This window comes from Agelaius phoeniceus, chromosome 9 (genome assembly GCF_051311805.1).
Source record: "Agelaius phoeniceus isolate bAgePho1 chromosome 9, bAgePho1.hap1, whole genome shotgun sequence".
Taxonomy (NCBI): domain Eukaryota; kingdom Metazoa; phylum Chordata; class Aves; order Passeriformes; family Icteridae; genus Agelaius; species Agelaius phoeniceus.
Window position 1 is genome coordinate 24,956,768 of NC_135273.1, and position 11,671 is coordinate 24,968,438.

Here is an 11,671-nt window from a genome sequence, read left to right on the forward strand (position 1 = left end):
TTTGGGCAAAAAGGCTCAAAATCTTTTCCTTCAACTGCCTGAGCCCATGCCATTCTGACATGTGCAATGCAACATGGTGCAATAGGCTGTTTTGCAGAAGGTGCTGTTCCATGTGGCTTACTGGCAGCACACGGCTGCTGCTGCTGTGCTCTGCTGTAGGAGCACAGTGATAAGGAAAGGCCATTTTGTCTAGTTAAGTTTGGAACTTGGTGAAAAACAGTGAAACAGTGGTTGATGGAATGTAGACATGCCAGTACCATCAAAAGAGTTATGTTCATTCTCCTGAGCTACTGTTGTGTTACCAGACAGACCAGACTGTTCTGTCATTGCTACTACCTTTTTTTTTTGTTGTTGTTGATTTTTGGGATTTTAGCTGCTGGGTTAACAGGAGATCTCAGGAAATAGTCCCAATGTAGTGAAGACAAGTCCTCTGAGTTTGTAGTTGGAGTGGTGCCCAATGACCACAAGCATCTGAAGAGCGTGTTTGTTAAACGATGTTGTGACATGTTATTGGCTGGCTTATCTGAGCAAGTATATTCTTGAATGCAATATATATGCAAACATTCTAAGTGCCCCATTAATCAGATTACTTGAATGATAAGCTCACTACATTCTTGGACTCAGGTCGTTGTGGGTTGGGTGCTTTTTTTGCTCTGCCTATTTAAGCACGGTATCCCATAATGTATTTCATTTCTTCGCTTAGCCAGAGGCTGCAGTAGCCCACGAGAGGGGACGATGGGTTCCGAGAGGGAGCCGAAGGCTTTCATCCGTTCCAGCCGCTAACGGCGGGGCTCATCCCGCTGGCCGCACCGGCGCAGAGCCGCGGGCCGAAGGGCACCGAGCGCGGCTGGCAGCGGGGCGTGCGCGGAGGGCGCCGGGGGCGGTGCCGGCCACAGCGGGCCGGGAGCGGCGGCGCTGTGAGTGCGGGGCCGAGGGGCCGCGGTGCGGGGGGCGGAGTGAGTGCGGGGCCGCGGTGCGGGTGCGGGGTGAGTGTGAGTGCGGGGCCGCGGTGCGGGTGCGGGGTGCTGTGAGTGCGGGGCCGCGGTGCGGGTGCGGGGTGCTGTGAGTGCGGGGCCGAGGGGCCGCGGTGCGGGGGGCGGAGTGAGTGCGGGGCCGCGGTGCGGGTGTGCGGTGAGTGTGAGTGCGGGGCCGCGGTGCGGGTGCGGGGTGCTGTGAGTGCGGGGCCGCGGTGCGGGTGCGGGGCCGAGGGGCCGCGGTGCGGGGTGAGTGCGGGTGCGGGGCCGCGTGTGCGTGCGGCGCGGCGGGGATGGGCGGGACGGCGGCGCTGTGAGTGCGGGGCCGCAGAGCGGGCGTCCGGCGGGTGGGAGGGTCTCGGGTCCGCGTTGGGGCCGGGCTGTCCCTCCCCTGGGCTGTTCCCCACGGGGGTGCTCTCTCCTCCCCGCTGGCCCCGGGTCCCGGCCGCAGCGCGCCGGCCGGGGGAGGCGGCGGCGAGCGCTGAGCACCGAGGGGCGGCCGGGGACCCCCGCGGGTCTCGCCATCCCAAGGTTTGAAATTCTGCCCTCGTGGTTTGACGTTTTGAGAGATCCCTGCTTGCTAGGCAGTCCTATCCCGTGTGTGAGTAGGCACAGCAGGATCCGTGAAGGACAGAGAGACTCCGTGCTTCGTTTTTCATTTCATTCGTGATGCGCTGGTTGGGTCCTGCGTGCAATCGCTCTGCTCAGGAAATCCACCTTGGATTGACCAGCTCTCAGCCTTTTCTTTTATAACCATAGGGGCACTGTTCCCATCAGAGCTGGTTCATAGCAGACAAGGGGAAACAAGGTTGTGTAGAAATTATTCTGCCTTGGGTGGGTATAGTGTTACAGCCTCCTTCCTCCATAGAGCCCCTCTGCCTTATGGGGTGGAGTTGACATGTGTCCGTTTTCTTGTGTCTTTGCTTTTATTAACTATTTTGCTGTTAAGAATTGTATAGTGTGAAAAATGTGGAAGTTAAAATATAGAAAGTGAAAATATAAGCAAGGCCTAAGAACCCAAAAGGGTGGGAAAATCTTTATTTAAGCTTGAATCTGTAGGACTTAGAATTCTTGGATCTGCTGTGTGGGAACAAGAGGGATCACTTGCTGTGCTTTCAGTAAATGCTGACTTGGATTATTAGTGGGTCTGTTGGTTTTTTCTTTCCTTCACTACCTTTTCAAACTGACACAGCAGCTTTCCTGCTCTGCATCACCAGCAGACCAAGCTGTGAGCTCATTATCATCATTCTATTATCTTCAGACAGGTACTTTTTGCAGTTCTGTACTCCCTGAAATATCTCACATCTCCATGGTATCCATTCAGAGATCTGAGTTTTTCCATACAGTGCCTAGCTGCCTGTTCCCTCTCAATACAAGAGAGCTGGAAGATTTTCAGAGCCATGTGCCAGAGCTCTTTGCTCTCCCTTGCTCTAAAGAAAAGGCTTGTTGAGATGTTGGGTTTCTTTAAAACAGTCTAAGAATGGGGGTAACAACTAACTTCCTTTCAAAGGAAGGAGTATGGTTCGTTTGCTTGACACAGCAACTTTCTCTACAGCCACAGAATTCAGTAGTGAACCATGCCCAAATTGGGAAAAATCTAAAAAGATGATTGTTACTCTTGACACAATGTGCGGTTTGTTAGGGCTTTACAATGCTAAACAGAAAGGAAAACAATCCCTTGTGTTGTGAAAATTACATTTATGCCACAAGAAATACTAGGAGGCTTCTCTGTGCATTGATTTTGGTGTTTACAGCCAATTTAAGTTGGAAGAGTACTCCTAGTCAGATCCCGGCTTCAAGCAGGGCTAAGTCTGAAGGGCTGTCAGGATGCTGTATTTTGCAATCCCTAATGGTATTTAAATGCTCGTGAAATCTTGATGAGCATGTTACCAGGTTATTGAGAATTGTAAATTTTCTACTTACAAAGGTATTTGTAATCATGACTCATTTTGGGGGGGGGTGGGGGGTGGGAAATGTCTCATAAAAAAATCAGCTCAACTTGTTTGGGATACGCAAGTTCTGACAAAGCTTTGAAACATTTTTGGGCTTGATATGGAACGTCTCTGGGAAGCTGGAGTGGGGGTGGAAGGAAGAGCATGCAATGGTCAAAACCACTTTAGGCCAGCGAGTATTTGCTAGTACAGTCCTACTTGCAAGACAGTTTTCTTTTTAGGAAAAGTATGTGAGGAAATCTGTTTGCTACTCTGAGTCCTACTGGCATCTTGAAAACAGAGGGACACAGCTGCAGTGGGTCCTGTTTACACTTAAAATAAATGTTTAAGGATAGCTTTCCTTTGAATGACAATTTTTTCTTTGGTTGTGGGTGGTAGGGAAATGAGACATCTAGAAAACAACGTTTTAACTGGTCTTGACAAAAGTGAAGACCATCCACTAGCACTTAAAACAGGATTAATAAGGTTAAGCTTGTTGAAATTCTGGTTAACTGACAGGCCATAAAATAACTCACTGTTATTTTGTAGATCTCTTGTGGTCAACACAAAAACATACACACAAAAAGATGTTTTTCCTTTTTTCTTTGGCCTGTACTGTTTAAAGAGGAGTGTTCATTTTTTTCTGGAAGTTTTAACAGAGTTGAGAAGTTGAAGATCCGGTAGTCTCAGAGAAAATGATGTATTTTAGCAAAGGGATGTTGTCACTAAAGCAGGTAACTGACTATAGAAACACTGGGTTAATTCTCTATAGAGGTACAGCCTCTATACTGATAATTTTTTTCCTAATATTGTGCATTCTGATGACTTTTCAATTCTTTCCAGGGTTGTTTGTATTGTTTTGGCATACCGCATGCATTTTTGAAAGGGTTAGATGTAGAATAGGCTGAAACACAGGGAGAACGTTACTTGTGAAAATGCCCAGTCCTACAGAAGAGCGTGGCTTAGCAGATCTAAAAGTTTTGTGCTGTGCTCCCAGCTTCAGAAAGGCTTTCTGTAATCCCTGTTCCCTGTACCTACCCGCCCCATAAGAAGGCTGACCATGTGTTCAGTTAAAAAGCAAACCAGGAGGCTGAACGATCGGGATACCTTTAACTGAGCCTTGCCCTGGATTGGCCGGCCGTGCTGGCTGCTCTCACTGCGGTGGCTGGGGCAGGGACTGACCGGGCAGGGAGCGACCGGCCCGGTCCCGGGGAGGCTGCGGGCTCCTCCCCAGCCCGGCCCAGCCCAGCCCTGCCCCGCCGCCCGCAGCGCAGCCCGGCTCCGCTGCCTTCGGGGCTCCGCTCCGCTCGGGGCTCCGCTCCGCTCGGGGCTCCGCTGCCTTCGGGGCTCCGCTGCCTTCGGGGCTCCGCTGCCTTCGGGGCTCCGCTGCCTTCGGGGCTCCGCTTCGCTCGGGGCTCCGCTGCCTTCGGGGCGCTCAGCAGCCTGCATGGGTTCTGGTGAGTGCTGCACCGCTGCTCAGCCTTGCGGGATGCTCTCCTGTCTCCTCTCATGGATTATGGCTTGTGGGATGCTTTCTTGTGTCGTCTTATTGCTGCTTGCTGTTTAAAATCCTGATCTATTTGTATATTAGTGTGGGAGGGGAGGGTTGTTAAGTCCTTTTGAACTTCAGATGTCCTTAATAAACAGCAGTTTACCAGAAATGGAGCTGCTGGTTGCAAGTGCTGAGCTGTTTTCCAGTCAGTCTCGGCACTTGGGGTTCAATGACATGATGTGTCAGGGCTCAGCCTGTCTCGTTAGCAAATGGTTTAATAATCCTGCCTGCTGCTTCACATGCATATTTTTCAAAGTAGCTCATTATGGTATTTGCTTAGCAGGGGAGAAATTTAGGTGTCACCCTGTAGAGCTGCATTTTCCTTTTTCCTATTTATATAAATAGCAAAAAATTCCCATATAGATAAGGCTGGGTTTTTTGTCACTGTGTGGAGAGTGACAAAGAGTCCAACTACACTTAATGATCTCTTGGATCAATAACTACTGATTGGAAGCTGACTTATAGAGATGCTCTTTATCCCAATAAAAATGAGAAGCTATGTGAGAACTACTCATTAGTCACTTGCCACAAATTTTGTAACATTTTTGTACACAAATGATGTGCCCTAGGGGTTTAATAGTTGGGTCCGTCCGCCTCCACTTTTTTTTTTTTCCCCTAACTATAAATTAGGAAAAAACAAACAAACACTTCTTGACCTGATGAGATTGAAATCCAAATAATTGGGTAGTCAAATTCTGGGAAGGAGCAGGGCTTTATCCAATTGCGTATGCTACAGAGATTTTTAAGTCTTAAAACAAGGATATTGCTCCATGACATATATTTGGAGTTACATTTGCATCATTCCAAAGGCTGGGGTCAGGATGGTCTCTGATAGGTGTCAGAGGCAGATATAAAAAAAGTCATTACAACATGACTTCATGTTTGAAAGAAGTATGTAAAGAAAGCAGATACAGTCAAGGAAGTTTTGCCTTGGTTAGGAATAAGTGGTGAAATAGGGTGGGATCTTATCTGCATGATGTTTGTGTAAACTGGCCTTGTTTCTTGCTCAGGATCATGGGTTACTTACATTTTTAGATACCATGATACTGCCTCCCTTGAAACCAAGTATGCTGTTAAAAGAACAATGTGTTCTTTTTTCATTTTGTGTTTCCCAATGTTGCATTTGTTTGTCAGTAGTATTCTGTAGCTGGGTTTAAGGATAGAAAGGGGTTTTCTCACAGAAAATTCTGGGCACAAAATTGAGGAGCTACTCCTAATTGTTTCTGAATTCTGGCAACTATGCTATGGGGATAAAGCTGATATGTATGTCTGGTTTATTAGCAGTCACAGTTCAAAAGAGTAATATTTTCTTACATTTATTGAGGTGGGAACCTCACCCATACAAAAGTATATACAGACAGCAGTATTTACCAAAATATTCTATCAGGACATAGGGGTTTTGTGAAAAAAAATTGATTCTCCATAATGTGTAATGCTACAGCTGTGTGAGTGCAAATATACAGCCCTTGAGATGTAAGTGTACAGTGACTTCTTGTGCTGCCAAACTCCAGTGACTCTTGTACCAGTTACTGTGGAGCTGGATCTTGAACTTTGTCCGTGAGGCTGGGCTGCTGTGATTTCCAGCATCCTCATTAACTGATCCTGCCTCACTGGAAGCCCTTTCCAGGCTTGTGAAACACTTGCAAGGGTCAGCATTGTGCTGTGGGGGCCTGTGGAAGGTGATTAAACAAAATTACCTCCAAGTTGAGCCACCACAAGCAGGATTTGTACTTTCACGCTGGAATATTCCCCCTGCAATGCTGTGGGTTCCAGGTGGTGTGTGTGAGTGCAGGCTCTTTGCTCCTGCTGTCCTTTCTGCTTTAGCAGGAGTGGCAGTGAGTTAGACAGAGGAAGAAGGTGCTCTCCCAGGCATGTTTGCAGTATCACTGGGTAATAAAATGGTTGCAAGTCGACATTTTTTTGTCTGCAGGCATGAGCTCCAAGTTTGGCTTTGTGCCTGCTTTGGTTCTCAGTGGGAAACTGTAATGAATGTGAAAGGTTACCAGTTATGATGAACCTGATAGAGCAGGTTTAGATTTTTTTTCCCCAAGTCTTCTATAGTATATTTGTAAAGTTCACTGTTTAATATAGATTAGTGTGTTTAAAACAATTAATTTACAAAGGTTTCCCTTTTTTTGAAAGAAACTGCTGTCTTACTGTAATAATTTACTGGCTAATGTACAGGTCATATTGTTAGAGGCTCTTTATTACACATGTATGTGATACACTTTGATCATCTTTCTCCTCATTGCATCTGAGCACTTAATTATTGATGATTTTGTCTGGTGGCAGGGAAGGATAAGAACATCTTGTCATTATCTAGTTTTGATGTGGGTCAGGCACAGAACTGGAATGTAATCTTTATCTTTTAAAACCCCTTTCAGTACATTAATAAATATACAGATCATCTCCATTAAGCCAAAAATACCTGCATGAGCTTTTAGTTGTTTTAATCCAATTCCTCATCCTCTAGCATCATTGATGTTCAGTTACAGAGCTGTTCTTTCTTTCTCTTTCCAGAAATGTCCTTCCTGCCTGACTTGGGGGCCTTCACCATGGGCATGTGGTCTGTTGGCCTGGGAGCCATTGGTGCAGCTGTGACAGGGATTGTCCTTGCTAACACTGACTTATTTTTGTCCAAGCCAGAAAAGGCTACATTGGAGTTTTTAGAGGAGATAGAGCTAAAGACTCTGGGATCAGGTAAGATTCTGGCTATTTCAGACCACATTCTTCAAGAATTGGACTTTTATAAGAACTTTTCTAAGGCCAGGGTTGGAAGCAGTTTTCTTAGTCTTTCCTAGTTGTGACATGTGGTTGAGTGTCCTTGATATTCAATACTTGTGGTGAAGGAAAACCAACCAAAACTGGTATTTCTGGATGAAACAAGACACACTTCTAAAAATCAATAATCTCGCCTTATGGATTTTTTTTCTGTTAGGACTGTATTTGAATGTGGAATTCTCTGCAGTGCTTTGTGTTGGTCCATAAAGTATTAATTGTTATAAACAAGACTGACTGATATTATTGTTGGTGTTGTTTCTCCTGTACAAACAGAACAAAGGACATTCAAAGCAGGTGAACTATGGAAGGAGAATGGTGCAGTGATCATGGCTGTACGAAGACCCGGATGATTTTTGTGCAGAGAGGTACTTGCTGGGCTTGGGGATGAATTAAGAAGAGTTGAGGTCTGCTTGCATGGATAGTCTGTAAATAAAGGGAGGGGATGAATAGCACAGTCATCAAATACATCTAAAGTATCTGAAAGGTTTTGTTTCATGGTTAAAACTGGTCACCAGCTACCAGCATGCTTAGTTTCCTTTTCAGCTGGTTTGTATGGTCCAGGTCCTGAGCTTTTTCCTTCTGAAGGTGATGGTTATGTGATTTTTACATCTGCCAGGGACCTAGCCCATGGTAATTAGAAGGGGAGATTGCACAAGATTCAGTTGGTAATGAGTCTTATGAGCTATTTTTATATATATAGTCCAAAATAAGTCTCTGTGAGCCAGGTAGTGTCTGGTCAAATACAGCCCAAGACTGGATTGGCAGAAAGCCATCACAGATAAAGCTCATCTGCAAAAAAAAAAAGGTGTGCATAGAGGAAGTACTTCTTGGTTCTGGGTGCTAAATGTGAGGCAGGAAGGTACAGACTCTGAAGATAAGGAGTTTCTGTTCCATAACAAGGTGGTTGAAAAACAAATTTTGATCCTTAAGTTGACATTAGGCTCCTTGGGTGGAGCTCCTTGGAAGGAGACACCTAAAACACAGTTTGAATGTACCGAGTGCCTGGGAACAGCCATTGCACCTTGGACATTATGTTTCTCATAGCTATAGGGAAAAATAGTTATTATGTTGTTACTCACTGTTCTATAACGTGGAGTAATTAATATTGCAACCTCTTCATTAGGGCATCTGCTCCCATCAGTAGTAAGGGCTCAAATACGTGTAGAATTCGTGGAAGGTTCAAGTGCTCTGCTCTCTGAACGGGTGTAGCGTAGGCAGGAGGAGAATGCACTCAGGTGCCTGACTCTGTAACTTTCACACACACTCAGTCAGGAATCCCAGAGTGATTGTTTATTATCAGCAGTAGTAGTATTACTGAAAGTTTCAAATTTTCCTGTCTGTTAATCCCTATCCGTTTGCTCCTTGGTACAATTCTAGATGTCCTATTAGCCTTTCAGTTAAGGTATTTCAGTTAGGTGACTGAGAGTGTTCATGTAAACTGTGTCCATGTTTCTAAAGTGTGGAGTTGATTTTTTTTATGTGGGAATTCTGTCCAGTAAAAATGACCTTTGTCCACGAGAGATAGGAAACATTTTCAGTGCACACTCTGATCTGTTCAAAATCTCAGGGATTTCTATATAAACTGTGTGAACTGGGATTCCTTTAGGAGAACAAAAAAACCCAGCAGATGAGTGCTGACACCTTACACTCTTAGACACCAGAAAAAGCAGGTTTGCTTCTGGGATACTGAAAGTCTACGAAGAAATTGCCTGATTTTTTTTTTTACTGGGGGAATTAGGAAGGAGAGTGTATCTTCATTACTTACTGTAAACTTGTATAGCCTGCTTCTGCACAGAACCCCTCAAAATACTTTGCAGAAGGACTGATAATGATGGATGTCAACTTGGAAAAAAGGATTGAAAATTCTGAAAAAGTTAAGTGATGTGTAGGCATTATATTTCTGCCATTCTCAAATACTTCAGAAGATAATTGAAGCCCTATTATAGGCAAAGTATCTCTACAGCTTTAAATTAAAAATATGCTTTATCCAGTGAATGCTCGGAAGAATCTGCTTCCTCCATGTTTAACAAAGAAAAATTGTAGTAAATCTGATGAAGAGCTGCCTAGGAGTACAACTAGTTTAAGTGTTACAGGTCTGTTTCTGGCTTGTGCCTCAGGCGAAAAGTTGTGTGTTTCTGGTGGCACTGAAATTCATGGTGAAGCTTTCCAGTCTCCATTTATTGACTGAAATGTTTGGGTTTTTTTCCTTTGCTTAGGAGGCTTCTGAGCTCTCCTCTCTGAAACCCCAGCTGTCCAAGCTGGGTGTCCCTCTCTATGCTGTTGTGAAGGAGAAGATAGGGACTGAAGTGGAGGATTTTCAGCATTACTTCAAAGGAGAAATCTTTCTGGATGAAAAGGTATAGTGAAGTTGGTGTTTCCTTTTGTTTAAAAACAAATCTATGAATGCCCTCTTTGAGGAGCTTGTATAAATAAGTAGAATGTAGTCCGATTGAAAAAGGATTTTGTAGCACTGCAGTTTAAGAAGTTAATTGGCTTTGTTTTTCTATATTTATATATCCTGCTGAGCTTACAAACTGCAGTGTAGCAATGCACTGATAAGGTGCTGTGGCAGGATTATTCCTCCCCTTCAGCAGGTAAACAATATGGCCTGTTAATATTTATTCCTTTCTTTCACTGGCTGTGTGACCTGCTGATGTTTATGATGTGTGAATCAAGATTTGAAGGTGACACATGTAATTAATTCATTATATACAGGCCAGATTGCAGTGATATGGCTTGTTCCAGTACACCAGCACGTGCTGGATTGCCAATCTCATGTCCTACAGAGCCACTGCCCTGCTTTCTCCCTAAATCAGGAGACATATTTAAAAATCATTTGGGTTCTGAAGAAAAAAGACTATTAATACTCAAAATCTACTAGAGGATCCTTTTATTTTCCCTCTCCCCTCTGCCTGTGTGAAAGAATCAGACTGAATTTAAAAAACCCCAACTACCAACCAACCAAAAAATTACATTTATCACAAAGCAGTGCTGTTGTCAGCAATAGGGATGTAGGTGTACATGGGGCTTAAATACTTGTGGATGAGCTTAACATCCACATGAATGACAAGTCCTTTTCCCTTTGTTTGCTGACATGTTTTCTGTTCCCCTGCAGAAAGGCTTTTATGGTCCACGCCGACGAAAAATGATGTTGTCAGGCTTCTTCCGCTTGGGAGTTTGGCAAAATTTCTTCCGTGCTTGGAGAAGTGGATATAGTGGAAATCTGGAAGGAGAAGGATTCACCCTGGGAGGTGTATATGTGATTGGGGCAGGAAGACAGGTACTGCTGGCCATCTAGGAGGCTTTCTTCTATCATATTAGATCAGAAGTTTGTTTCCTGGAATTGTTTGGTTGGGCAGTGGATCTTTTGCAGGGAGACACGTCTGAATTTCTCTCTTGTGTCTTTGACTAGGGTGTTTTACTGGAGCATCGTGAGAAAGAATTTGGAGACAAAGTCAGCCTTCCATCTGTCCTTGAAGCTGCTGAGAAGATAAAACCACAAGCTTCATAAGTGGAAAAACAGTTGCACATGTTTCTGATTAGAGCTTGAAATGTAGAATGTATCCATGTCTTGAATGTGTGGGTGCAATTGCTTAACTATTTAGTGATCAAAGCACAGGAAAGATTCTCTATTCAACCATAGAAAATGATGAAAATCCTCTTGTTGTGTTTGGTTTCCTTGCAGCCTTCCAGGTGGCCAGGATTTTGACTGGTCCTTTGTATCTGGCTGTATTAATGAAAGGCTGAGTCTAAAATCTGACCTAGCCTAGATGTTTCCAGTCAGAGACAGTCGGTTGAAAACCTGTCTACCTAGGGAAACAAAACTCTTCTAAGGCTGTAGTAATGGAGTACCAGCTGAGGGGAAAATATAATAAAACTTTACATAAATAAAATGTCTTTGGTTTTTGCTTTTTCATTAACATGTAAATACATCTGTGTTTCTAGAAGACTACACCCTGTCAGTCTAACTCTGAGATTTTGCATTCAAGACATGCCACTATGTCTGCACAGTGAATTTCTTGTTAGTTCACTACTGGTTCTAGATCTTCTAAGTCCATGTGATTCCCTGAAAGGAAGATAATAATGGCTTGAAGGCAGGTTCCTTTTTGTATTTAAGATTCTTTTAAAAAAAATTTGCGTAGTTATGGATGGAATTCTGACTTTTTTCCTTAGTATTTTTGTCCAGGTAAAACTGATTTTAGCAAAAAATATTTATATGCTCTTCAGAGTCTGTTCTTCACAGTTCCCCGAAACAGGACTAGCAGTGAGAATTTTGAGTGATTCATATATTTCATTTGGAAACAAAATAGAAATTGGACTCATGTATGCTACTATCAGCTGAAACTTGGGGATGAAGGAAGGAACAGGATTTGAAGAGTACAGCAGCAAATTGACTCTGTGATATGGACTTCCTCTACAAAGGCTCTCCTTGG

General features: G+C 44.1%; 1 protein-coding gene across 5 annotated transcripts; it reads left to right on the forward strand.

Moving 5' to 3' along the window:
* Positions 1 to 696: 696 nt before the first annotated feature.
* PRXL2A (peroxiredoxin like 2A) lies at positions 697 to 11,131 on the forward strand. 5 transcript variants are annotated; one of them, XM_054637347.2, is made up of 6 exons: positions 697 to 917; positions 6,978 to 7,157; positions 7,512 to 7,603; positions 9,455 to 9,595; positions 10,354 to 10,518; positions 10,651 to 11,131. In XM_054637347.2, exons 2-6 carry the CDS (start codon positions 6,980 to 6,982, stop codon positions 10,747 to 10,749), a joined length of 675 nt encoding a protein of 224 aa, XP_054493322.1. In that variant the 5' UTR covers positions 697 to 917; positions 6,978 to 6,979; the 3' UTR covers positions 10,750 to 11,131. The 5 variants fall into 5 exon arrangements, with proteins under 5 accessions (XP_054493322.1, XP_077039417.1, XP_054493324.1 ...); XM_077183302.1 differs by lacking the exon at positions 697 to 917 and adding an exon at positions 1,083 to 1,101; XM_054637349.2 differs by lacking the exon at positions 697 to 917 and adding an exon at positions 1,357 to 1,505.
* The last annotated feature ends 540 nt before the right edge of the window (positions 11,132 to 11,671 follow it).